Genomic DNA, 24,035 nt, shown 5'->3' on the forward strand with positions numbered 1-24,035 from the left:
ATGGCATTTGTTGTATGTGAAGCAAGTAACAATAGCATAGCTAAAGTTAGCAACAGTCACAGCTGAGACTGTTGTGGTAAAACCTCAGCCTATAAGTCGGCAAGGTCTTGATGGACTTTAAATGACATTAAAAAAAAGTAATCAAAACCAGCATCTCAGGAATCCAGGGATCGCTGATGCCTGGGAAAAGGCTGGGTAATGTGGTGCTGTTCTGATTTCAAGTATGTAGGCTTTGACTATACTGTATGTCTTACTATACATTTCGTACAGGCAAAGAATGTCATTAAATGAATAAAAAACAATATTAAATAGTAAATAAAAACAGTGAAAAGTAACCCTGTGTTTACCTGCATTCCAGACGTTAATGTGCATTGGCAGAGACCTGTACCCATAAGTGCGTTGCACTACGGGAGTTGACTTGCCCCCCAGCTCTGCTCTCAGCTATATTTATCTCCACCCTCACCATAAAAGGCTGTGACTGCTGCTTGGACACTCCGGCAAGGGCCAATATTATTTTTGTTGTGAAGACCACAGCCCTGTGTGCACCTACCTGTAGGTCTGCTGGGATATCAAGCTTTAAACGTGGAGTTGGACCATCTTTTCCTGTAAAGTTTTGAGTTTGAGGGGCTTTGTCCGGGGTAAGTGGCAACTGTTGTGCAGGGATAAGATGTGATAAGCCAGGTTGTAGTTGTTGCATATGTCTGTCTAAGCATGCTGAGAACGTGCCTGCTTGCCTGAATCTTATATCATGTCTTGCGAGCTGATGTTGCAGGTTTGTATTCACAGGTTTCATGATGGTTAAAAGACTTTTCCTTGTTTTCTTTTTTGATCAACGGAATATCATGCAGTTGTTTCTGGAACATTTTTAATATACTTCTAGTGGCATCATGGGGATTACATTATTTCTCCGCGGTGTATTTTTTTAGAACATTTGAACATTTTTTTCCCATCATGACAACAAGAATAAACCATGTTCAACTGTAATGAACAGAACATGTTGATGTAAATGAAACCATTGGCTTGTTAATTTTAAAAAAATCCTGTAAAATCTATAATTCAGTGAAAGTCATAATGAGCCTACAGTATATTATGATAACAGTAAATCCACCTGCTCATTAACTGACCAGACAGACAAACAAATAGGCAGCAAGAAACTCGGAAACTCAAGGGCTCGTACCAGGAGCGGCCTGCAGCATGTCTGGATCTTTACCGTTCTACCAGAAGCACCATCGCCACTACGACCGTGGCTACCGTAGCAAGGAGACGGAGTCAAAAATGAGCCAGTACCAGGCCAGCAGCAGATACATTGCTGGCAGCAGCACCTCCGCCACCAGCAGGAGCAGAGGGTAAGGAGGAGGAAGAGGAGGTGGATGGAGACTCATGCCCTGCCTTCATCAATCCACGTCTTTGTCACAGGAAAGCCCTGCTGCCCCCCACCTCCACCCGCCCCTGCCCATCCCCCTCTCTTAACACCAACCCTACTGATCAAGCCCCCCCACACCCATCACAGTCACATCTCTGGGATCATCTTCCCTGCTCTGCTGCTATATTGACAACAAGTAACCGTCTTTCTCCCCTTCCGAGATCTCTCCCACTTTCGATCAACCCTCCTTCACACATGAGGATTGTTGCTGTTTGAAATCAGTTCTGAATCCTGCATGAAACTCTTTGCATGTAGGCTGAGAGGTGCCCTGTGTGCTTTCGTGCTCGCTGACAAACTCTTACTTTTAATACAACTATAACTAAATGGTTGTGGGTAATATAACACTCCAGAGCAAAAACCTTTGTTAGATAAGCTGTAAGGAAATGTGCTGTTATGTAATGGCTGAATTATGCTATATGGCATGGACTGAAATAGAATCTTGACCTGTGCATACCATGTTGGAGGGTAAATAAGAAGTGACAGTTTCTCAGTCTTGTCCACTTCAAAGCTGAACCCTTGTATTACAGATTTATTGTCTTTAAAACCTGATTGCTTACGGTTGAAGCTGCTGTTCAGTCGTCTAGTGTTCATGTACCTGATGTGTGTGTAACATATGAATGGAAATAAGCTCTGGTTTTACTGGGAAAGTCGTGATGTTTGTCAGTAGTTTGGTTTTATGGCTGATTCTCCAAAATCTGTTATGATGTCAATGGTCACAGCAGTCAGTAAAAAGGTGAACAGGCTCAGTCAATCAATTCACATGTCCTGATAAAAGGACGGAGTCTGTTGAGCTGTTTTACCCTGGGAATAACGAAACACCCAGTTTACCCTGATCGTATCTTTTACAGTGCCTGGCAAGTCTTTAAATACCCTGGCCTGGAGAGTGTGAACAGGTCAGAGGGCTTAGGTTCTGCTAACACCATTTGATCTTTGCCTTTACACTGCTGGGCAGCACATCAGCCAGCGAATCTGTGCTGCGTTGAGGAAAGGGGGATTGTGTGATGTGTCAACAGTCATAGTGTTTATGATAATGTGGTTAAAGATGCAATTGTACTTATGAAGACGTGAACATTGTATTTGTTATATGGGATAACCTTCACTGGATTTCAGTAATGAAACCGCAGCCTCAGATATTATATTGTTGCACTTCTGATCCTGGAAAGTCAAGAGGATGTGAATGGTCAGAGCTAAAAAGGCACTGACCCATATAGATACAGTAAAAATGAGGGCAGCTGCCCTGTCACCCTTCTTGCTCCTGTCTCCCTATCAAGTTCTTCAACTCTCCAGTGCTACAGATAGTGTTTCCCTCTTCATCCAGAATGACAAAGTGAGTGGAGCCTGACCTACATTGTACAGTGGTTTGGAAAACTGATATATTAGATGTATGAGATGCTATGGGCATTTCTCTGAGCGCCCTTCCCTCTAAACTTAACATCCCCTTTCTTCATTCATCTTGGCACAGCAGTACAATGTGAAGGATTGATGCAACATGGCTTTGAATTGCTACGAGTGGTGGTCAAGGTTATCAAGTGTGATGTGAGTCCCATGGGCTATAATATCAGTATCAGCATCACTTGTACTCTGAGATTTGTGGCTCTGGAATCCACAGTGAATTGGACTGCAGCAAAAGTGTTGTTTGGGTTTTTGTAATGATTCAGTGATTATTGTTTTCAGTGGTTCTCAGTGGAGGTGTTGAGATGTTGTGATGTTGATTTGGACAAAGGAATCATTGCACAGGTGTAAAAATGCTACAGTCACAACTAAACCATCTACACTACTTTCCCACTGAACCCTAATCTACCACCCATCTTCCTGCGACTTTGGCTTTATCCCTACATGTTAATGTTATTTTATTAGTTGCACTGTCTGGGTGTGTGCCAGGCTGATGGTATGCTGTATGTCTCAGACTTAAAGTGTCTTCACACTCTGGGCTGGAAGAGAGCAGACTGAGCCCCATACCCAAGAGAGCCAAGCCAACTTACTTGGCTGTGGATAAAGAGAACCAAATCATCGGCTATGTAGTGCCTATCTTCAGGGGCAGGTAATGAACACCTCACTATATAAAACTGAAACCCCCCAAAAATCCTCTTCTTTTAAAGTTATTTCAGTTTTAATGTTATTCCTTACTCCCCACATCCATCCACACGGCTGTGCTCTGCTGACTCCCAGTCAAGAGTTTGCTACAGGATTATCGAATACAGAGGAAGCAAGGGTGAGGGACACTGCTGCATACATGGCCCGCAGGGATTTGTTCACCAGTGGCCTGGAGATGGAGAGGTCAGAGCAGATCTCCAGGAAGGAGGCCATGCGCGAGTCAGCTGAACGCATCTCTCTGAACAAAAGGGTCAGTGAAGGGGTTTCACGCTGTTTCAAGGTCATACAGGAAGCCACTGTCTTTTACAAGTAGACAGTGCTTTAAGTCAAAAACACATCTGTGACATGATTGCCATGGTAGACTATTCTGTCTCATGGCATCATAGACTCTTTTCTTACTTGTGACAGATTTTTCTGCTTCAAAACATAACAGATTTTTTTTTTGTTTCTTGTGACACCCTCACTGTAGACATCCTCTTTTATAACATCCCAAAATGTCTTTTCTTACTTGCGACACCACAGTGAAAAAAAAACCCTCCATCTTTTAAACATATTAGGCTTCGTTAGTCATCTGTTTTATCTGCATGGTTGCATAACTGAGCGAAATTAATCGCAGTCCTTCTTAGGAAGACCAAGTGTCTGTGGCTAACTGGTTGTTATTACTATTCCTTACACAAGGGAGTTATTTATGTCCCTGGGTGATTATGTGAAGTACCCAGCCATTCACAGAGCATCATAAAAGCCCCCCCACTGTATTTATCTGCCTCCACTCTGCCAGACAGTCTTACTACTGGGTGACAAATTCCTCAGGAGATCGTGTTCCTTGAGACACAGGGAAGCAATGTGCCATGGGTGTTGTCATTTTATGTGCTGAGTTTCTGGGTGCACAACTACATGGGGCCTCAACACCGCTATCTATTCATAGGACATAATGAACAACACACAGTCACACTCATAACACGTGTCAAGTACACACACCTTGCAAGTGTAAACAAATAAAGATATGTTGGTATCTTGCTCAGTTTGTGTATGTACAGTCTTTGTTTTTGCTTCAAGCATGCATTGTGAATTCCTGGTAAAATCATTTTTTTTGTACACTTTTTGTGTGGTGTAACAGTTTATGGCTGGCAAAGATTCAGTTGTCCTGAGTGATTTACTCTGCTATCTTTAGATCCATGAACACGAGGAACACTTCAAGCGCATGAACGAAGACAGCCTGATGCACGCCCCGGAGTTTGTGATTAAACCTCGCTCCCACACAGTGTGGGAAAAGCAGTGTGTGCGCTTGCATTGCACCGTCAGCGGCTGGCCCGACCCACGGGTCGTCTGGTAGGTCACCAACACACATCACCCATAACATAACCTGAAGTCTGTCCTTGCCGTTCTCTCAACAGCCTGCTTGTTTCTTTGAGCTCTATCTATTTTCCATGGCTTTATTTTTTTCATCTTTTGACTTCATTTTAAGCCTTTTCTGCTTCCCTTGCTCTTTCCTCTTTCATGTTCTCTGCATCCCACTACAAGGTACAAAAACAATGTGGCAATCGACCCCCTTGCCAACCCTGGCAAGTATAAACTTGAGAGCAGGTACAGCGTGCACTCACTGGAGATTAACAGGTAGGTGCAGCTTTTCATGTCCACAGTACTTAAAATAAATTATTCTTAAAAGAGCCTCTGACATCTTGTGTAACAGTTTAACATCCAACACATTTCAGCATCTTTACGGCTTTTGTAGAATCAGTGGAAACATTTTGGAGAGTCCAACTATTGGCACGCAGCTTATTTGTATGCCGAGCACGGATGTAGCATGGATGTAGTGCCAGTGAAGCCTCCCATAGTGCTCAGGAGTGAGAATTTGAAGTTTAGATTTGGGCTTGCTGCTTGTCTCCCCAAAATTGCATTCGACTGGATAAATTTATGAGCTGAAAGTGAGCCATCAAAATTATTTTTGTGTTTTACTCAAAAAAAGAGAGATTTGGCACAAAAATTATTTCTGACACATACTTAGCCTACTTAGATTTTTTGCAGCCTGTCTCTACTCATACCTGAATTTACTTTAGCCGTGGTTTCAGCATTCAGTCAGGACCATACCCAATGGGAAGAGCCAAAGCTTCACTTTTCATGTGTGGCATGGTAGTGTTGATGTCTGCCTTTATCCCTGCCTAACTGGCTTAAACAGAGTGACACTGTAGGACTGTGACCTGGAGAAGAGCCACACTATTTCCCTGGCTGCCACAGATAACAAAGTGCATGTCTAAAGATAGCTGAGATCGTATTTGATCAATTCAACACACAGTCAAAACTTACAAAACGCATAAACATAAATACCACTTCCTCAGATTTGTCTTATGTTTTTGTTGAATAAGTCTCGTAAAGTCGGATTGTTGGTCCCCATTATGTGCAGCCCACAACAGACACTGTCGTGTACAGAAACCCACACCACCTGATGCAAATGACATCACCAGTGGTTTCTATTTATTGCCAGAGTATTCCTGGCCGGGAGTTATGGAACGCTTTACAGTCAGGGTTCACATGGTTGGTATTATTTACATGGCTGAGAGGGCTGAGGTTGAGGTGGGGGGGGGGGGGCACTGTACACATGAATCCTTAAGAGAATGTGCGTATCATGGACATTGATCACCTGATCCTCTCCTCTTTCAGATGTGATTTTGACGACACAGCGCAGTATCGCGTCTCTGCCATGAACTCCAAGGGAGAGCTGTCTGCGTTTGCCTCCGTCGTCGTTAAGAGTAGGTCTCACCGAGTCCCAGCGCCCCAGAGTTCTCGACGTGAAAGAACAATTTTCACACAATCACAAAATTATTTAAATCAGAAGAAAAAACAGCAATCATACCAACTGTGATATCTCAAATGATTTCGATATTTTGTCAGTATAATGCGTGCAATTTGTTACTAGTGTTATAGAAAATGATGCATGTGTTGCATGTTTTAATAGCAACTGCTGCTTTTCTCCATAGGGTTCAAAGGTGAAATTGATGAGTCCCTCCCATCACCTAGACGTAAGTGTTAATTCACTGTTTCCACTGTTGCATTTAAAAAAAAATATCCTGCATTGTGCATTTAAAGCTGCATTTATTCATTCATGGCCACTAGGGGGTAGAATATCTCCAACACTGAAAAAATTGAAAGACACACGGCCTTGAATTATTATTTGATTAAAGTGCTACAGCTAATATTTTAGCAAAGGATTGCCTGTTAAATATCCAGCAGATGCTAAGCAACATTAAAAGCTCTGCTTTGGTTTCCACCAATTCTTCTTTGGTTTTAGCTTTCTTCCTCAGCCAGTTGCTAACTTTGTCTGTCTCGTGTTTTCATCTAGATGTTTTAATATATTTCTTTTATTCTATTATTTATGATTTTAATGTTATATGATTTGTTTTTATTCTATGATTTTAATGTAATCTGTAAAGCACTATGAATTACCTTGTGTACGAATGGTGCTATATAAATAAACCTTGCCTTGCCTTGCCTTTCATGTATCATAGAGTCGGTCTAGTAGAGATTTTTTATTTTTTGCTGAAAACTTGCTGGCAGTTAAACCAAATCAATGAGCTAAAACGCTTGATTTAGTGTTTATTAGTCATTCTAAAAAATAAATCTAATCTTTCTAAAAAAGATTTATATATGTTACCCATGCTGGGTTATTGATATATGGCTGACCTCAGGCGGAGGGGTGGTGGAGATGTGGGTGAATGAGAGCTGGAAGAACAGTGGGTGCTACTGCACTAACAACTTATTTGTTTCTCTGATGCTGCGGCGACAATGCAGGGGCCAGGTCTGAAGGTAACAGGTTCACAGGAATCTGGTTTGAAAACATTTTGATGAACTTAATGTTTCCACTGACTACGTGTCCATGCATGGCCACTCTTGTCTGTGTCGAAATTCCACAGCCAAGTTCACAGTGTTCTCTCGGAACTGTGAGATATAAAGTAGTTAATCTGGAAAAATCTACAGATTTTTCTGCATTTCTGGTTGAAAAACAGCAGACTGCGTGCATCAACAATGATGCAAGTATGCAACCTTGGAAGCTGATGTTCTCATGTAGTTTAGGCAGTAGGTCTGTGCAAGGTCTTCATGAACTGCTGAAGCTTTCTTGCTTTCCCTGGCTTACGTTTTCTATGCAATGCTGCTGTGAGAATTTTCTTCAGATGCATCTGACTTAAATGAGAACACATTTTGCTGCCATTTGATAGTGTCTGCTTTAAGTAATAGAGCCTTGGAACGTATTGGTAAAAGTAGAGAACTGTTAAAAAACATATATTTTTTAGATTTTAGAAATCATTATTTCATCCTGGACACATTTTAAATGTTTTTAAATTGGTTAGCATCACAACATCATCACTAAATGCCACTAAATCCTACACGCTGATCCTTTAATTGTACTTTGAACTAATTAAAACAACTGAAATCATACTGTACTGTGTGTTGTTTTTCTATTTAACCTCTGTTTAACTTGTGTTTTTTGTGTTCCACTGTTCAATGCATGACAACAAGTTGTCACATTTCACCGAGTTCTTTTTGTGAGCACTGTGCTGTAGTTTCAGAGTCACTCATTTGGTCTGGATTTGTGTTTTTTTTGATACACGTTTTCTTCTCCACCTTCTTTAGTGTGGTTGAAAAGTTGTGATCTAGCTTATTGTTCATGTTTTCTCTGGGTTTTTCTGTTGGATATGATTTTTGACGTGATGATATCCTGGCAATGTTTTGCTCCTTCTTCTTGATTTGAACACAGTAGTCTTTTCGCTTGTCTGAATTTGCAAGATTCACCGTAGCACATTAATGCCAGTCCAAACTCTGACTCTGCTGTCTCTTGCTTTGTGTGTAGAGGGCCCAGTGTCTGAGTATGGCATCACCTTCCAGACTCACATTGTTGATAAGTTTGGCGTATCCTTTGGGAGAGAGGGGGAGACCATGAGTCTGGGGTGTACGGTCATCATCTACCCTGCCCTGCACCGCTACCAGCCAGAGGTCCAGTGGTACAGAGACGGTTAGCAGACAACTCAGAAAGACAACTCTGTCCTTGGCATATAGTTCTTCTGCCCATCTTACCTTGCTAATATTCACTGGTGTGTTTTCCAGATGTTCTGCTGTCTCCATCTAAATGGTTCCACATGCACTGGAGTGGAGACAGAGCCACACTGACACTCACACATCTCAACAAGGAGGATGAGGGTCTCTACACCTTGCGTGTCATCACCAAGTCTGGATATGAAACCTACTCAGCCTATGTCTTTGTCAGAGGTGGGGGCACCTTCCATAAAACTTAAAAGACTCTCCGTTCCTCGCTAGATGAGGGATTAGAATGTAAAGATGGCTGTAAATATGCCCCCTTCAACTGCTACTTGCCTGAATAACATTCATATCCTGCTCCATTGTTGTCTCTAAGCCTGAGACTCTGAGGTCTAACTTTGACTTATTCACATTCATTCAAACCACTGTTTAAATATCAGAACATCAGCAAAGCTTGCTGTAAAATCTTACTTCATACACATTTAGGAAAGATCCTCAAGCCCTTAATTCTCTAAAATGCTACGTATCTAAGATATCTCCCCACAGACATTTTAACTGCAACCCCAGCCAACACAATCTAAATGCAGCCTGGTGGCCCCAGCTTTGTTTTTGTCAAGTATGTCATCAGATCGAGGTCAAAGTCACAACAGCATGTCCTCTGGCACCTGACGACAATACCGCATTTAATAGTCAAAGTGTATGAATGTGAGTAAGTGGTTTTAAATAGGATATCTCTAATAGAGACACCACAGAGTGGCAACTCCCTGGCATCTGTTTGAATGCCGTGGAAAAAGTGGTCAGTGAAGCTTATCTTCGCTGCCTTCGGAGACAATCTGACCTTTGAAACTTCAGCTTCTGCGGAGGAACCATGTTGAGTATGAATGAGCTAGAAAATAGATCCTGTTGTTCCCCTGCTACAGGGTCGCCCAGTAAAGAAGACGCCAGGTACAGTCTCCATAACAAAACGCTATATGAGCCTGGCAGCAGTCAGGCTATTCTCAGAGAGCTCAGCTGTGGAATGAGTCTGTCTGTTAGCGCAGACAGATCCTGTAAATATCTGCTTCAAGGAGAAACAATGGGCTGCCCAGTTCTGAAATGTGAAGTGATCATTTTATGAAGTTGCTGCAAAAAGAAAATGTCTCTGTTTCTTTTTGAAATGTTTAATTTAAAAATCTTGATATAATTTGAAGAGTAATTAAGACATCGCCCTTGTGGTTGTAAAAAAAAAAAAAAAACAGGCTACAAACACATGCATACTCTGCTAACACGCGCTCTTACTTTATGATGCAACTCTTGTCTGCGGTGAAGTCTTTTCTAGGTGCCCTGGCTTTACCCTTGTGTTTCTTTAAGAGTCACCTCTCTTATCCCCTTTCACTCCGGGGTGGGCTGCTGCTAATTCTGTCCTCCTGCCACTGATTGCGTTCGGCTTGTGCTTGACTTGAGGACCAGAGACATTCCTGGCGTCAAGCCCTGCAGCTACACAGTTCAACACAGGGCAAAGCACATTTAAATAACTAGAATCAAGCTTTTGTAGTTGTGACTTTTGGTCAGTGTTAAATAAATACTAAAAAAAAAGCAAAACAGTGAAGGCTGTTCATGCATGTATGTGTTATTACTGTATGTGTTAGATGCTGATGCTGAGGTTGAAGGAGCTCCAGGTGCCCCCCTGGATGTTCGCTGCCTGGATGCCAACAAGGATTACATTATTGTGACTTGGAAGCAGCCAGCTGTGGATGGTGGCAACTCCATCCTGGGCTACTTTGTGGACAGGTCAGTCAATGTGTTGCTGCCTATGTCACGCTCACATTTGTCTCGCAGCAGTCCCATTTAAAGAAAGTCAAACATTTTATCAAAGTCAAGGAAAAAGACACTATAGTGATGGTGATACATTAAAAAAAAAAACTTCAGTATGTATGTTTTAAATTTATAATATATGTACAGGTGTGAGGTTGGAACCACCCACTGGATCCAGTGCAATGACACTCCAGTCAAGTTTGCCCGTTTCCCTGTGACCGGCTTGGTGGAGGGCCGGTCCTATATCTTCCGTGTGCGTGCTGTCAACAAGAGTGGCATGAGTCGCCCGTCCAGAGTGTCTGAACCAGTGGCTGCCATGGACCCAGCTGACCGCGCCCGCATGAGAGGTACAGCTGAACCTGTATGTCCGGTCAGACGGACCCCACCATACTCCTGTCCATCGTTAAAGAACTTTTCTGCCTCATAAAAGTAAAGGGATAGCAGCAGTAAAATATGGACAAAACATTTACATGATTGATGTTTTTGTTGTCAGGTACTTCTGCTCCCTGGACTGGCCAAATCATTGTCACAGAGGAGGAGCCTGCAGGTAGGAGATCTTATTTTTAAATAAGTTATACTCTCCATGACATGTTTTTCTGCTGCCCAGCTGTTGTGACATTGTCCTTTATCCTTTGACCATCAGAGGGCATTGTTCCTGGAAGACCTCGTGAGCTACAGGTGACAGAGGCAACCAAGAATTATGTGGTGCTGAGCTGGAAGCCGCCTGGAGAGAAAGGCCTGGAGGGTGTTATGTACTATGTGGAAAAGGTAAATTATGTCTTGTTAACAACATATTCTTACATGTTACTTTTCAAAGAAATCCACACTAAAGCGCTGGAAACATTTTGTCATTTGGATCTGCATGTAAAGTTGTTTCAAGTCAGTGTATCTGTGATGGATGACCCTTGACCGTTGTATCTGTATTATCTGTCAGTGTGTCTCAGGCACAGACAGCTGGCAGAGGGTGAACACAGAGATCCCAGTCAAGTCTCCTCGCTTTGCATTGTTTGATCTCGCTGAAGGGAAATCCTACAGCTTCCGCGTCCGGTGCTGCAACTCCGCCGGCGTCGGTGAACCTTCTGACCCAACTGAGGCCACCACAGTTGGCGACAAGCTTGGTGAGAAAAAGCACGAACACACGTATCACTAAAAGCAGCCGAGATCCATTCTCAGTTAATGACTCTACAATGAATGTACATGGTTCTCGTCCACAGATATCCCTTCTGCCCCAGGCAAAGTTATCCCCACTAGAAACACAGACACTTCAGTTGTTGTGTCTTGGGAAGCATCCCATGATGCTAAAGAGTTGATTGGATACTACATTGAGGCGAGTGTTGAGGGCAGCAACGTGTGGGAGCCATGCAACAACAAGCCTGTAAATGCTACCAGGTAAAATTACAGCTCATTCTTTTTTTTTTTTTTTTAGAATGGATTTTGCAGGATAGGCTTATTTTCTGGAAATGCATTGCCACCATCACAGTTGATCAAACATATTTACAGGTTCATCTGCCACGGTCTGATGACAGGAGAGAAGTACATGTTCAGGGTGAGGGCAGTGAACGCTGCAGGGCTCAGCCAGTTCTCCCCGGAGTCTGAGGCTGTGGAGGTGAAGGCTGCTATTGGTGAGTGAGACGGAGGGTTTATACTGTCCATCTAAAAAAACAAGCTAATGTAGGAGTCAGTAGGAAACTGAGAATTACAGTTTATCAGGTTATTTGTCTATTAAGATTTGTGGCTCAAAAGAAAAATACACTTGAAATAACTGCTGTTCATGTTTAGCGTAATATCGCGATCAAAACATCTGCCTCCATGGAACAGTTCGTAGCTGAAATGTGTGAGACAAAGTGAGCTGGCTAAAAAGAGGAAATGTCACTACAGAATGAACTGAAATTTTCTTTGCTTAATTTTTGGATGGATGTTAGGAAAGCCATGCGAGAATTAGCATTCTTGATATTTTAACATACAGTATGTTGTAGGCTGCTGTTTTTCTTTTGTATCATGTCTTCAGCTGTTTTTTATCATCAGCATTTATACTCCCACACTTTCTCCACCATGGTCCCACTCTGTCACCCTGTCATATTATTCTGCACTGTTGTGTGCCCCACCTACCCACCACCATGTTCAGTTACACCTACCCTCGCCCCCCACCCCACCACCTCTACCTCCACCTCCTCCTCCTCCTCCTCCCTGCACAGCCTGAGGCAGGGGTCAGGGTCAGGACTTGTAGACTTCCTCTAATTTGGGTCAGTGTGATCCAATGCAGCGGTTGTTGCAAACCAGGCCAATGTCACACACCACCACCACCACCCCCACCATTATCCCTCACCTATCCCGGGCACAAAATGTGTCAGCAACCCCACGTGGTGTTAAAGGTATCAACACACACATCTCTGGTACCCTTAAACTGCACTGAGTTTCTCTGTCATAACATTTCTCTTAGCAGCAAACCTGGCAGCAGTTTTGTTCTGTCGGATAATTAAATTTTTACTGTATATCATATACATATATCTTCATATTGTCAAGATAGGACTCTGCTGATTGATTGGAGCCCAGCCCTAACATATACTATGCAAAACAGAACAAAGCTACTGTTGTAATAACTGTCAAAGATGCTCATTCTGATCTCCTGCATGTTCCCTAAAGTCTCTCTGCATTGTTACTAACACAACTCCCAGCCTTTGGATGTCACTCATTCACTGGCCAGCTTTGTGCTGAGCGGCATGCTCTGTTTTCCCTTGTGAAACACACTTAGTAAGAACGCCGATGTATTTAGCTGCACACTCGTATGGGCGGACGCAACCCTGTTTTCAGGAAACACAATAATTTCTTCTATCTTTAATTACAGAGAACGGAACAAGCTGTTTTATTACCACCAATAATAAACTGTATTTACATCATGTAGTACATTTCACTGAAGAGAAGTTACAGCTCAGAGTTTTTAAAAGTGAGGAAAAATAGTAAACAAAGAACAGCTAAAACCAGTAACACCAACACGACTTTGTATGAATTACATCGTGGTGTGCTGCAGCTTTCGGTATTAACACAGCAATTATTTCATCTTTTGAGTGGAAATCTAAGAAGTGTTGATATCCATGGGCATTGTTACTGAAGTGAAGTGTTTTTTTCATAAAGGGTTGGCGCAAAGCCTGCACACCCACACTCACCGACTGTTCCACTTCACACGCCTGCATGTTAACCCCGTATCAGGCCTACCAGCCTCCTCACATGGATGTCACTTGCTGGTCATCTTGTCTTCATTTTTCACTCCCAGTCAGATGAAGACATTTTACTGGATTTGATAGGCTGATGTAATGAATATTGCTTTCTTGGTGTTTTTATGCCTGTCTCTTCTTATTGCCCTGTCACTGTTGTGTGATTGAAATAAGAGCTGTGAGTTGTGGATGGATCTTTGTGCCTGTTTTAAAAAGCCTCTTCTGCTTTTCTCTGCTAACTCCTGTAGGGGGCGGCATCCCTCATGGTGTGTTGCCGGAGATGGGGCCGGGGGGTAACGTGGGCCAACTAACTGAGCACAGGCCACGCTGGACGGGCACGCATGACACTGTCCAGTCCCTCCCTGACACGATGCAAAAGCCCAGTAAAAAAGCTCAGACTGACACTGAAGCCAGGGCGGGGGCCGGGGCTGCTAGCTCAAGCCTCGCAGAGCCTGACCCCGTGGACAATAAAAACAAGGGGGGCAAGAGAGGCAGTGTGTCCTGGGCCCCTGACCTGGCAAAAGACCTGGTCTCAGAGTCCGTGTCAGGCTCAGTTTCTAACTCACCCACTGACATAGTCACAGCTGCACACTTAGACCCAGTCACTGCTGAGGTTCAGCATCAGGCTGTAGAGACAGCTGATGGGCCTGAGGCCGGGCAGGCACGTAAGTTCTCTGTAGATGCCTCTGCTAATCGGGAGACAGCGAGGCCGAGGAGAGAGTCGACAGGTGAGCAACAGTTGCAGATGGAAGCGCTTTTCATCAAACTGAAAACAAACCACAAAATAAATCAAGATGACCCCCCACTTAGGATCTCATAAAATATTCTACCCTGACTTTCCAAGTAAAAAGAAAAGACTTTCCCATGTTGTATCAGTTCTGCAAGACTCTTATATGCACAGGCATTTGACCTAAAATAATCAATAAACAGGAGGTGATGTGTGCAACTGGTATTCTCCTCTTAAAGGTAAGTCATTGTAAAACCACACCAAACTTTAACGAAACACCGTCACGCTTGTCAGTAGTTTTGCTGGCCACCACTTTCCCACAGCCTCCTCACTCGGTGGCCTGGTGTCAGTTACCTGGCACCTCGGGAGCTGCCACCACTCCAAGTACCCAGAGCACTTTAACACACAAACACACACACACACAGGAGTATGTCATGGCAAGAGACAGCTAATTAAACCCTGTACACGAGAAGTGGGTCATTCAGCAAACACAAGAGAAGGACACTTGTGATCTGAGACCTTTTTGGTAGCAGGCTGTGCACTTCAGACGTCGACCCCTCGGACACTTTTACCAACTTCTCGCTCGCTAAATAGAGGAGGGTATCAAGTTCACGTGACTATTTGTGTGTGACAGGCCAGTTTATTATCACCATGTAACATGGTGCTGCTCTTGGAAAGACCTTTTGCTCACAGTCACTCATTCAACCTAGTCTCAGAAATCACTGTGTCCCTTGTTAGAATTTTGTTACCACAAATGTAATATGTCACCGTTTGACCTTTTCTAATTAAGAGTACGAAGAAGTAGTATGACATTTTGGACTCTCTGTTTATCCATTAAATATGAAGCTACAGCCAGCAGCTGGTTAGCTTTGACAATATTTTGTTACAGTAGATTTTTGTTTATTATTGTTTTTAAACTTATACACAATCCAGTGGTCACTTTTTGGCCTCAAAAGAAAGTGAGTCATAGTTGTACGGCCGATAATTGATGTAAACAGAAAGGTTTTCATTAATGGGACTATGAAGCTGAACAGCACCCACAAAGCTACAATAAGCTCTTTTACAAGAATTTGAAAGATCAAAGATTTTAAATTAACGACAACAGCTGGGTGGAAGTGTCAAAAGAAGTTTCATCAGCTCGTTGCAGTGCTTCAGTTTCCCATTACATCACTCTGTTTCCCGTGCTGAGGCACTGTGGTGTTAATTTGACTTTTCTGCCATGTCAGCCTCCCCTGCTCCACCCTATGGCATCACCGTCCTGGAGTGTGTGCGTGACGCCATGGTGCTGGCCTGGAAGCAGCCTACCTTCATCGGCGGCGCTGACATCACCGGCTACTTTGTGGATTACCGTGAGGTCATCGATGGCGTGCCGGGGAAGTGGCACGAGGCCAACATCAAGGCTGTCAGTGAGCGGGCCTACAGAGTGAGTAGATGTGAAACAAGCTTCTCAGGCCAAAACTAGAGGTGATACGGACCTAAAGGTAAATAAGACCATTTCATGAGCAAGACTTTTGTCTTCAGGTGTCTGACCTGAAGGAGAACAGGAAGTACCAGTTCCAGGTGCGAGCAGCCAACATGGCAGGTGTTGGCATCCCTTCACTGCCCAGCAACACCTTCCTGTGTGAGGAGTGGACCATCGCTGTACCAGGTTGGTTAGACCACCTGTCTGGCCTACTGAGAGAATGTTTTCATGGACATGGTCTTTTTTAGAACATTACCAGAACAAGAAGAGAAAAAACACCCAGACACACTGCTTTCTTGTTTCTTTGTTTTGTTTTGTTTTGTTTTGTTTTTTTTTTAATTTAGCATGTGTCACCTGCAAATCCCGAAAGGTATATTTCCAATATGTGTCTGTTCTGTTTTGGACCACAGGGCCTCCTCATGACCTGCAGATAAGAGAGGTGCGAAGTGACTCCCTGGTGCTGCTATGGAAACCACCCGTGTATCAGGGTCGTGATCCGGTCAACGGGTTCTACATCGACATCAAGGAAGCGGACGCACCTGTGGAGGCGTGGAGAGGAGTCAACACCAAGGCTACGGAGAAGGCGTACATAAAGGTCGCAGTCATCTGGAGGCCTTTTCCTGTTCGCTTTTACACGTGTCAGCAGCTGGTGTGTAATCTGGCTGTTTTCTTTTATTTTACAGATTAAGAATCTGAAGGAAGGAGAGACGTATGTGTTCCGTGTTCGTGCTCAGAATAAAGCCGGTGTTGGACAAACCTCTGATGAGACAGAGCCAGTCCCAGCTCTGACCAAACCAGGTGAAATTTAAAAAAAAAGGCAGTGTGATGAAATGATGGTGATAATGACGAGCGTCTTGCAAATTACCACAGTATATGACTTCACTGCAAGGTTTCCCCTTTACCCTCTCTGTGCTTCAGGCTCCAAAGAGATAGTTGTGGATGTTGACGATGACGGCGTTATCTCCCTGAACTTCGAATGCTGTGACCTGACCCCTGACTCCAAATTTGTGTGGTCCAAGAATTACGAGGAAATCACAGACACCTCTCGCTTGACTGTAGAGACCAAGGGAAACAAGTGAGAGATGTCAAAATCTGTGAGGCTGTGACTCTTGGATTGACTCGCCATTATTAATTCATTTTTATCACTGTAATACGGAGTTTTCTTGCAGGTCCAAAGCTGTTTTCAACTCTCCCGGGGAGGAGGACATTGGCATTTACTCCTGTCTTGTCACCCACACTGATGGTGCTTCATCCAGCTACAATCTCTCTGAGGAAGGTGAGTACATCTTTCAAGAAGTTAATGTAATGTTTATGAACTCTTTTTCTGAATCTCCTTCTCCTCTCTTTGTCAGAGTTGAAGAAGCTGTTGGAGATCAGTCACGACCACAAATTCCCCAGTGAGTGTATCACCCTTCACGTCCTGTCACCGCTGTTTTTAAGTGTGTTGAGAAACAGGGACTGGTTTCTTTGAGCTGGCTTTGACTCCTTCTTTATTGCACCTCTTCAAACCAGTTATTCCCCTGAAGTCAGAGTTGGCCGTGGAGCTGCTGGAGAAAGGCAGAGTTCGCTTTTGGCTGCAAGCGGAGAAGATTTCGGCTAATGGCAAAGTCGATTACGTGTTCAATGATAATGTTCTGTCTCAGGGGGAGGTAAGCAACTAAAGAAATTAATCCTAAGTAATTTACATACATGATGAATAGGGAAATTAGGAGATGAGAGCGCAAATGTTTAACTTAAATTTTCAGAGGTTGTCATCCTTGTTTTGCAGAAATACAAGATGAACTTTGACAAGAACACCGGCGTGATTGAGATGATCATGGAGTCTCTGACCCCGGCAGACGAGGGCACATTCACCTTCCAGTTGCAGGATGGGAAAGCAACCAACCAGTCCAGCTTGGTACTGATAGGAGACGGTATGCTCAGCCACATGAACACATCCTGAAACATTTCTTACACTTTTTGGACAGAGCTCAGTTCTGCAGCTCTAAGTTCTGGACACTGGAGGGCAGTAAAAACATTTAAGAGCATCACTAACCACATTCATGTTGTCACACAGTTTAACAGCAACCAAACATGTATCACAGGGTTAGATGTTGTGGTTAGATTAAGATAGATTCAGCTTCATTTTGAACTGTAAAATCTCAATGTTGTAAACTTTTTTTTTTTATTTGCAGTGTTCAAGGGGCTGCAGAAGGAATCAGAGTTCCAGAGGAAAGAATGGTTCAGAAAGCAAGGTATGGAAGAAGTTACAGCAAACTAGAGCTGCAACTGACTAAAATTGTTATTTTCATTATCATTTAATCTGCTGATTATTTCCTTGGTTAAACCATTAGTTGTAAATGGTTTAACCAATGGTTGAAAATATTCCGCTCTCCTGGAAGTATGTGTTATGATTTCCGTTTTCATACCTGCCATGTTTGCTCCAGGTCCTCACTTTATCGAGTATTTGAGTTATGAAGTGACGCCAGAGTGCTGTGTTGTGCTGAAATGCAAGGTGAGACAGAACTTTTCAGTTTTTCATGCTGCACTCCTTTAAAGAACAGTCTTAAATTTTTCACATCTTTCTGCTGTGCTGCATTTTAGGTAGGCAACATGAAGAAGGAGACCTCTGCACTGTGGTACAAAGACGGACGTGAGATCAAAGCAGACGAGCATCTGGGCTTCACCGAGGGAGTGCTGAAACTGGAAATAGCTCAGGTAAGAGTATGAGAAAAGACACCTGTGTGAAGTGTGATTTGATGTGCATATCTATATATATCTATATATACATGTGTATTTCTGTACTGTATAATTGTCAATGAATTCATTTGCATATATGACTGTAAACGGTGGAATCCTTGCACAGCTCTGTTTATGCCTATACTCCAAAAATATACGGATCCTTCACATTTTATGGGCTCCTCTCATCTGAACTCTGATCCCAAAGATACGCTCTTTGAGTAAGAGGAAGTAAGTTATAAAATGATCAGAAGAGGGCTGTTAAAACATTTAATTTTTAATTTTTTTTTTTACTAATTTTCCCAGGGAACTTCAGCATTAACTTCCTCATAAATAAATTTAACATATCATATCATAATACCACTAAATTAAGTCACACTAAACTTTAGGACGCTGTTTTCTCTCTCTTTCTCTAACTGTTCTGTCATCTTCTCTGTTCTACTCTGCTCTTTTCTCTCAGATTTTCTCCAAACCCTGTCTTCATTCTGTGTCTCATAACTCATTCCCATCCCACTGTATCGTCTCTAAACGTCTGTCTGAGTGGCGTGCAGTGGCATGCCATCCTTGCAGGTCATGATAACATGTAAACATGATGTCACATGTGTCCCATTTCAGCGCGACTCCCCTGCAGACACAGCAGACTTTACCGGCGACCTAATCTGGAGAAGACTGAAAGTTGGGATCAGTTTTCTATTGTCATCATGGGCCAATGGCCGCTTCTGGTTTTGCCTGAGAATGCTTATTTTTTTATTTCTTAAATTAATGTTTGTTTGTTTGTTTGTCTGTTGGCTTTTTTGCTTTTGCGTCATATATGTGTTTTCTGCAGCACCCATAAGCAGAAGAGAAAAGCTTGCCTTTTCAGATGAATACATATCATATTCCTTTACAAAATCTTGGTGATGATCCGTGTTGTTTGAGACTGCATTTGACTTTATTGCTTCCTTTGTCAGATTTCCAAGAAGGATGCTGGTGTCTATGAGGTTGTTCTGAAGGACGACAGAGGAAAGGACACTTCCACGTTGAATCTGACAGATCAGGGTAACCTAGAGCGGTTTGCACACTAACAGAATAAGTGACTGAATGCAGTAAACAGATCACTTAAAATGGTCAAATCTTGCTCTCTTTAAGGTTTCAAGGACTTGATGAATGAAGTTTTCAGTTTTATCGGTGAGAAGAAACATTTTGTCTCCAAGCAATGTTGTACTGAATTCATTTTAAATTCGGTCTTTCACCAAAAACGAATACTTGAATGAACCTTTCGGCGTCTTCTTCGCTTGCAGCCAATTCCTCTACTCCACTGAAGATCACCAGCACAGATGAGGGCATCAGACTCTACACCTTTGTCAGCTACTATAACGATTTACTCCAAGTGACATGGCACCACAAGTGAGCTCTCTGAACACATTTATATATTAGAAAGCACATGCACATTTTCACTGAAACTGATTATATATCATTATATATCATATACATACTCCTGTATCTCTCTGACAGGGATTCAGCCATCGCCTTCTCTGACCGTATAAAGAGTGGTGTGGTGGGAGAGCAGCTGTGGCTGCAGATCACAGAGCCCACAGAGAAAGACATGGGCAAATATGCCATCGAGTTCAATGATGGAAAGGGTGGCCTGAGGAGAACTGTTGAGTTGTCTGGTCAAGGTGAGGCTGTCAGGGTATTTCTAACCTCTTGCTAAGCCACAGTGACTTCATACTGCACTATAGTTGCCATAGTCTAGCATGTGACTATTGCGCAATACTGTACTATAGTTTTATATTCCTTAGATACTTTTTCAATCTGTATTTTTTAACCTGTTCCTCATTTAAACATCAAACCAGAGACCATTCTTTAAAAGTTGGAGTTTTTAAATTTGTTTTTTTTTTTTTTTTTTTTTTTAAATGACCTAAATACTTTAAATACTTTAGATTTCTTGTTTTGTCGTGTTTTGTGTTTAGAGTACACACTACACAACACACTTGACCACTGAAAAAAAAAGATTCAGATTCTTACTGCTTGTTTTTGTTTTGCAGCATTCGACGATGCTTTTGCAGAATTCCAGAGACTCAAGTAAGTTACTGATTACTTGATAACCATCATATTCTTAGTTTTAATATTGTGCTCCACGTGATATTAGCATTGATTTGTACTGTTCCAAACAGATGTGCTGCTTGTAAATTTAAACCCACAGTTTTTCCTGATTTGAGAAAATACACGAAGACCAAGTGAATGCATGCATTAATTCATTTTGAACTTTCACCTCTGATTCTCAGCACCTTTGATCTAATTTGTTCCCTCTTTTATTTTTTACCTTCTCAGAGCTGCTGCTGTTGCAGAGAGAAGTGAGTAAGACTGTGTTTACAGTGGCTTCACTTGTTTCATATGTGGCTGTTTTTTGGGGCTGATGATGAAGCTGTTGAGTTATTATAAAGACCTGTTATAATGTTGAGTTTCAAATGCTATGATTTTATTGTAACTAAAACTCAAAACTCATTTCATATAACTCTGATTCTTTTGGCTGCTTTTGGCATTTTGGCTGATTTTATAATCAATGTTGTTTAGTTTTAAAGCAATAAAGCAACAGACTATGTATTTGAGATTTTATCTCATGTACAAAATTGAATTTCCCATCTCTCTTGTCTGGACTAAAAGGCCTTTTACCCTTATTTGTGACATGAACACATTGAAAATATAATTAGCTTTAACATAAAGAGATTGCCGTTTTGGTGACTTGATTTTAGTCCAGTGAGGTTGTTTACTTTGTGTTGTTGCTTTTGTCCCTGTTTGCTCTCTTTACTTAATTATTTTACAGTTTATATTTTATGAAAAGCTCTTTTGTTTTTGAAAGTGTCCTAGAAATAAAGTTTTTTTTTTTAAGTGGTAATTATTAAAGTACTCGTCATTTCTTTCAGACCGTGCTCGAGTAGCAGGAGGCCTGCCTGATGTTGTCACCATTCAGGAGGGCAAGGTAAACTGTTTCAGCTGAAATAACCTGACCTGCACATTCGACAGCTGGTAGTCACTCTAACTGCCTAAATATAATTCTAATTACTGTAATGTAATTATCTGTCCCCCAGGCCCTCAATCTCACCTGCAACATTTCGGGTGACCCCGTGCCAGAGGTCACCTGGCTGAAGAACGACAGGGAGATCACATCCGACGACCACTGCATCCTGAAGTTTGAGTCGGGCAAGTTCGCCAGCTTCACTATCACGGCCGTGAACACGTCGGACTCTGGCAAATACAGTATCCTGGTGAAGAACAAGTACGGCACAGAGAGCGGGGACTTCACCGTAAGTGTCTTCATCCCTGAAGAGGCGGGCAGCAAGAAAAAATAAAAGCGGTCCAAATCTTGTCGTAAATATGTATAAAAGAAAAACACTGGAAACAGTTAAAAGGGGGAAAAAAAGGCTTGAGGATGTGTGGGATGTTTGTGTAGAATATAAAATTAACTCTAGAGGTGCTAAATCTGAAGACGAAATGTCAAACTGTTCAGAGTGAAAACCAGAGATTTGGTCCAAGACTAACCAATTGGACTCAAGATAAAAAAGGTATTTGTGATATTCTGCCTGCTCATAATGTTACTGGTGCAATTTTAGTTTGTGTTTGTATAAAGCTGTGCCATGCAGAGGCACAAGCCTTTGCGTTAGAATATTAAATAAGACATTTGTAGACAATAGGAAGCCAAAGATAATAGTTTGAGACATGTTGTGTTGATGGGATGCGATGCTAAGTCGAAGGAAAGAAATGATGAATCCTGTTTGTCAACTCACTGTCTCATTATCATTATTATTGATGTCCTTCACCACTGTTACCACGTCCCCATCACAGCCCATCATTAATGATTAGGATGATGATAGTGATACCACTGTAACGAAGACTGAGATCACTGTTAATACCAAACAGTAGTGATCATTGCTCCACTTCCTATCTCCCTGTTTCTTGATGAGACTAATAAAAATGAGCATGTACTTCCCTACTTCCTCCTCCTCCTCCTCCTTTCTGAGTTGTCTCACTTTGGTTTGAGCCCTTCACCCTGAACCTTTTCACTATTCACTCTCTCGTTTCAGTTGCTTCTTCCCCTTTTTCACTCCCAGTCACGATTTCTGTAGACTTGGAAACCCCGGAGATCAACCACCAGCATGGACACAACCCGCCTCGTACTGTGATCCAACCCTGATCCAAATATGTGTTTTAGTACTATTACTTAAGATGCGCTTGATTGATGAGGCTTTGGAAACAAAAATAACGAGTCATTCATGTCAGGACGATCACTAACAGAGCAACAAAATCAAGCTCACCTGAATGTAACTGAGAGAAAACTAATGCTGTTTCCCCTTGTTGTCTGTAGTGACCAGCATCCAATGGTACAGTCACAACCTTTTCATTAAGATTTGTCCATATTATTTACTTCATATACTTAATTGTGCAGGATTATCACACTTTAGACAGACAGTAAAATCTGCTCAGTCATCTGCTGCTGCTGCTGCTGTTGGGGAGCATGTGGATTTGCAGGTCCAGGTCTCTATTTAGTTTAACTGAATGGAAATGATAGATGACGTATGCTGTAAACTGTTAAGCACACAAAGAGTTAAAGGGGCACTCCACAGATTTCTCATGTCGAAGTCATTTTACTAGTCACAGTCTATAGACTACAAATTCTTAACAGTAAGGCTGTGTAGCTGAGGACTTTTACTTTGAAAGGTCACTTTACATTATTTTTAGGTCTTAGCACCATGTAACTGGGCTAAAATGATACTCATTTGTACTGTATACAGGATAAGGAGCATGCTTTATACATGGTGTCCTGTCCTCAGGAACCACCCTTCAGTTATAGCAAACACTGTAACACACAATAACTTAAGTCATGATTATTTATTTAAGCTAAAATCACACTTTTGTCTCACAGGGCTTTACATTTTATAAAGTTCATGAAATGAATGAGTAAATGAAGTGATACATATTATATTACGCAAGTTTTCTCGTTTGTACTGTCGTCAACTGGATTACTTTGGCACTCAGTGATAGGTCTGACCTCTTCTTGGGTAAGTAGTGGAAAATAATTCTTTGGCTGATGGTGTGAGTTTGATTACAAAGCAAGTTTTTTTTTTTCTTTTTTTGCTAACTCACATTTGCCTCCTTTCAGCTGGAGGTCACAGAGGGGACACCAGACCTGGGCGTGACCTCGTATTGGACTGATGCAGAAGGAAATGTGGTGTTTGGCCCAAACACCCCGAAGGAGAAGATGAAAACCACAGTCACTGGAACGAAAACGCAGAGGCGAAAGGGTGAGAGGGCTGAAGTGAAGCATGTGTACACCTGAAACATCACACTTTGGTGTAATTTTTTGCCATGACTGAGATGACATGTTTACAAATGATTATTCCCTTTCAGAATCTGTAGCTAAAACACCTCCTGTGGAAAAGGAGGGAGCCAAAAAGGAGTCAGAGGGACAGAAAAATGAGACCACAGCCATACATGATGCTGCTGCAGAACCCAAATCTTCAGATTCAGATTCAGCCCATGAGCAGCCTGCAGACACAGTGGAGCAGCCTGAACCAGAGGCTGAGAAACCAAATGAAA

The 24,035-nt window shown here is 42.3% G+C and overlaps 1 protein-coding gene across 5 annotated transcripts; it reads left to right on the plus strand.

Annotated features, from left to right (window-relative positions):
- Window positions 1–512: 512 nt before the first annotated feature.
- myom1b (myomesin 1b) lies at window positions 513–22,431 on the plus strand. 5 transcript variants are annotated; one of them, XM_041065545.1, is made up of 38 exons: window positions 528–638; window positions 1,128–1,346; window positions 3,330–3,464; window positions 3,593–3,767; window positions 4,689–4,846; window positions 5,039–5,131; window positions 6,176–6,264; window positions 6,493–6,534; window positions 8,361–8,522; window positions 8,615–8,776; window positions 10,174–10,315; window positions 10,487–10,686; window positions 10,833–10,886; window positions 10,983–11,107; window positions 11,274–11,457; window positions 11,554–11,728; window positions 11,840–11,961; window positions 13,800–14,279; window positions 15,505–15,701; window positions 15,800–15,926; window positions 16,151–16,335; window positions 16,424–16,538; window positions 16,659–16,815; window positions 16,910–17,016; window positions 17,093–17,137; window positions 17,253–17,389; window positions 17,509–17,653; window positions 17,915–17,974; window positions 18,167–18,234; window positions 18,324–18,437; window positions 19,409–19,496; window positions 19,587–19,625; window positions 19,739–19,844; window positions 19,953–20,116; window positions 20,486–20,522; window positions 20,772–20,794; window positions 21,365–21,420; window positions 21,530–22,431. In XM_041065545.1, the coding sequence occupies exons 2-38, from the start codon at window positions 1,195–1,197 to the stop codon at window positions 21,788–21,790; spliced, it is 4,881 nt and encodes a 1,626-aa protein (XP_040921479.1). In that variant the 5' UTR covers window positions 528–638; window positions 1,128–1,194; the 3' UTR covers window positions 21,791–22,431. The 5 variants fall into 5 exon arrangements, with proteins under 5 accessions (XP_040921478.1, XP_040921477.1, XP_040921479.1 ...); XM_041065541.1 differs by lacking the exon at window positions 13,800–14,279 and adding an exon at window positions 19,074–19,133; XM_041065543.1 differs by lacking the exons at window positions 1,128–1,346; window positions 13,800–14,279 and adding an exon at window positions 19,074–19,133 and having other exon boundaries at window positions 515–638.
- Window positions 22,432–24,035: the final 1,604 nt, after the last annotated feature.

Source organism: Toxotes jaculatrix, chromosome 20 (assembly GCF_017976425.1).
Source record: "Toxotes jaculatrix isolate fToxJac2 chromosome 20, fToxJac2.pri, whole genome shotgun sequence".
NCBI lineage: Eukaryota > Metazoa > Chordata > Actinopteri > Toxotidae > Toxotes > Toxotes jaculatrix.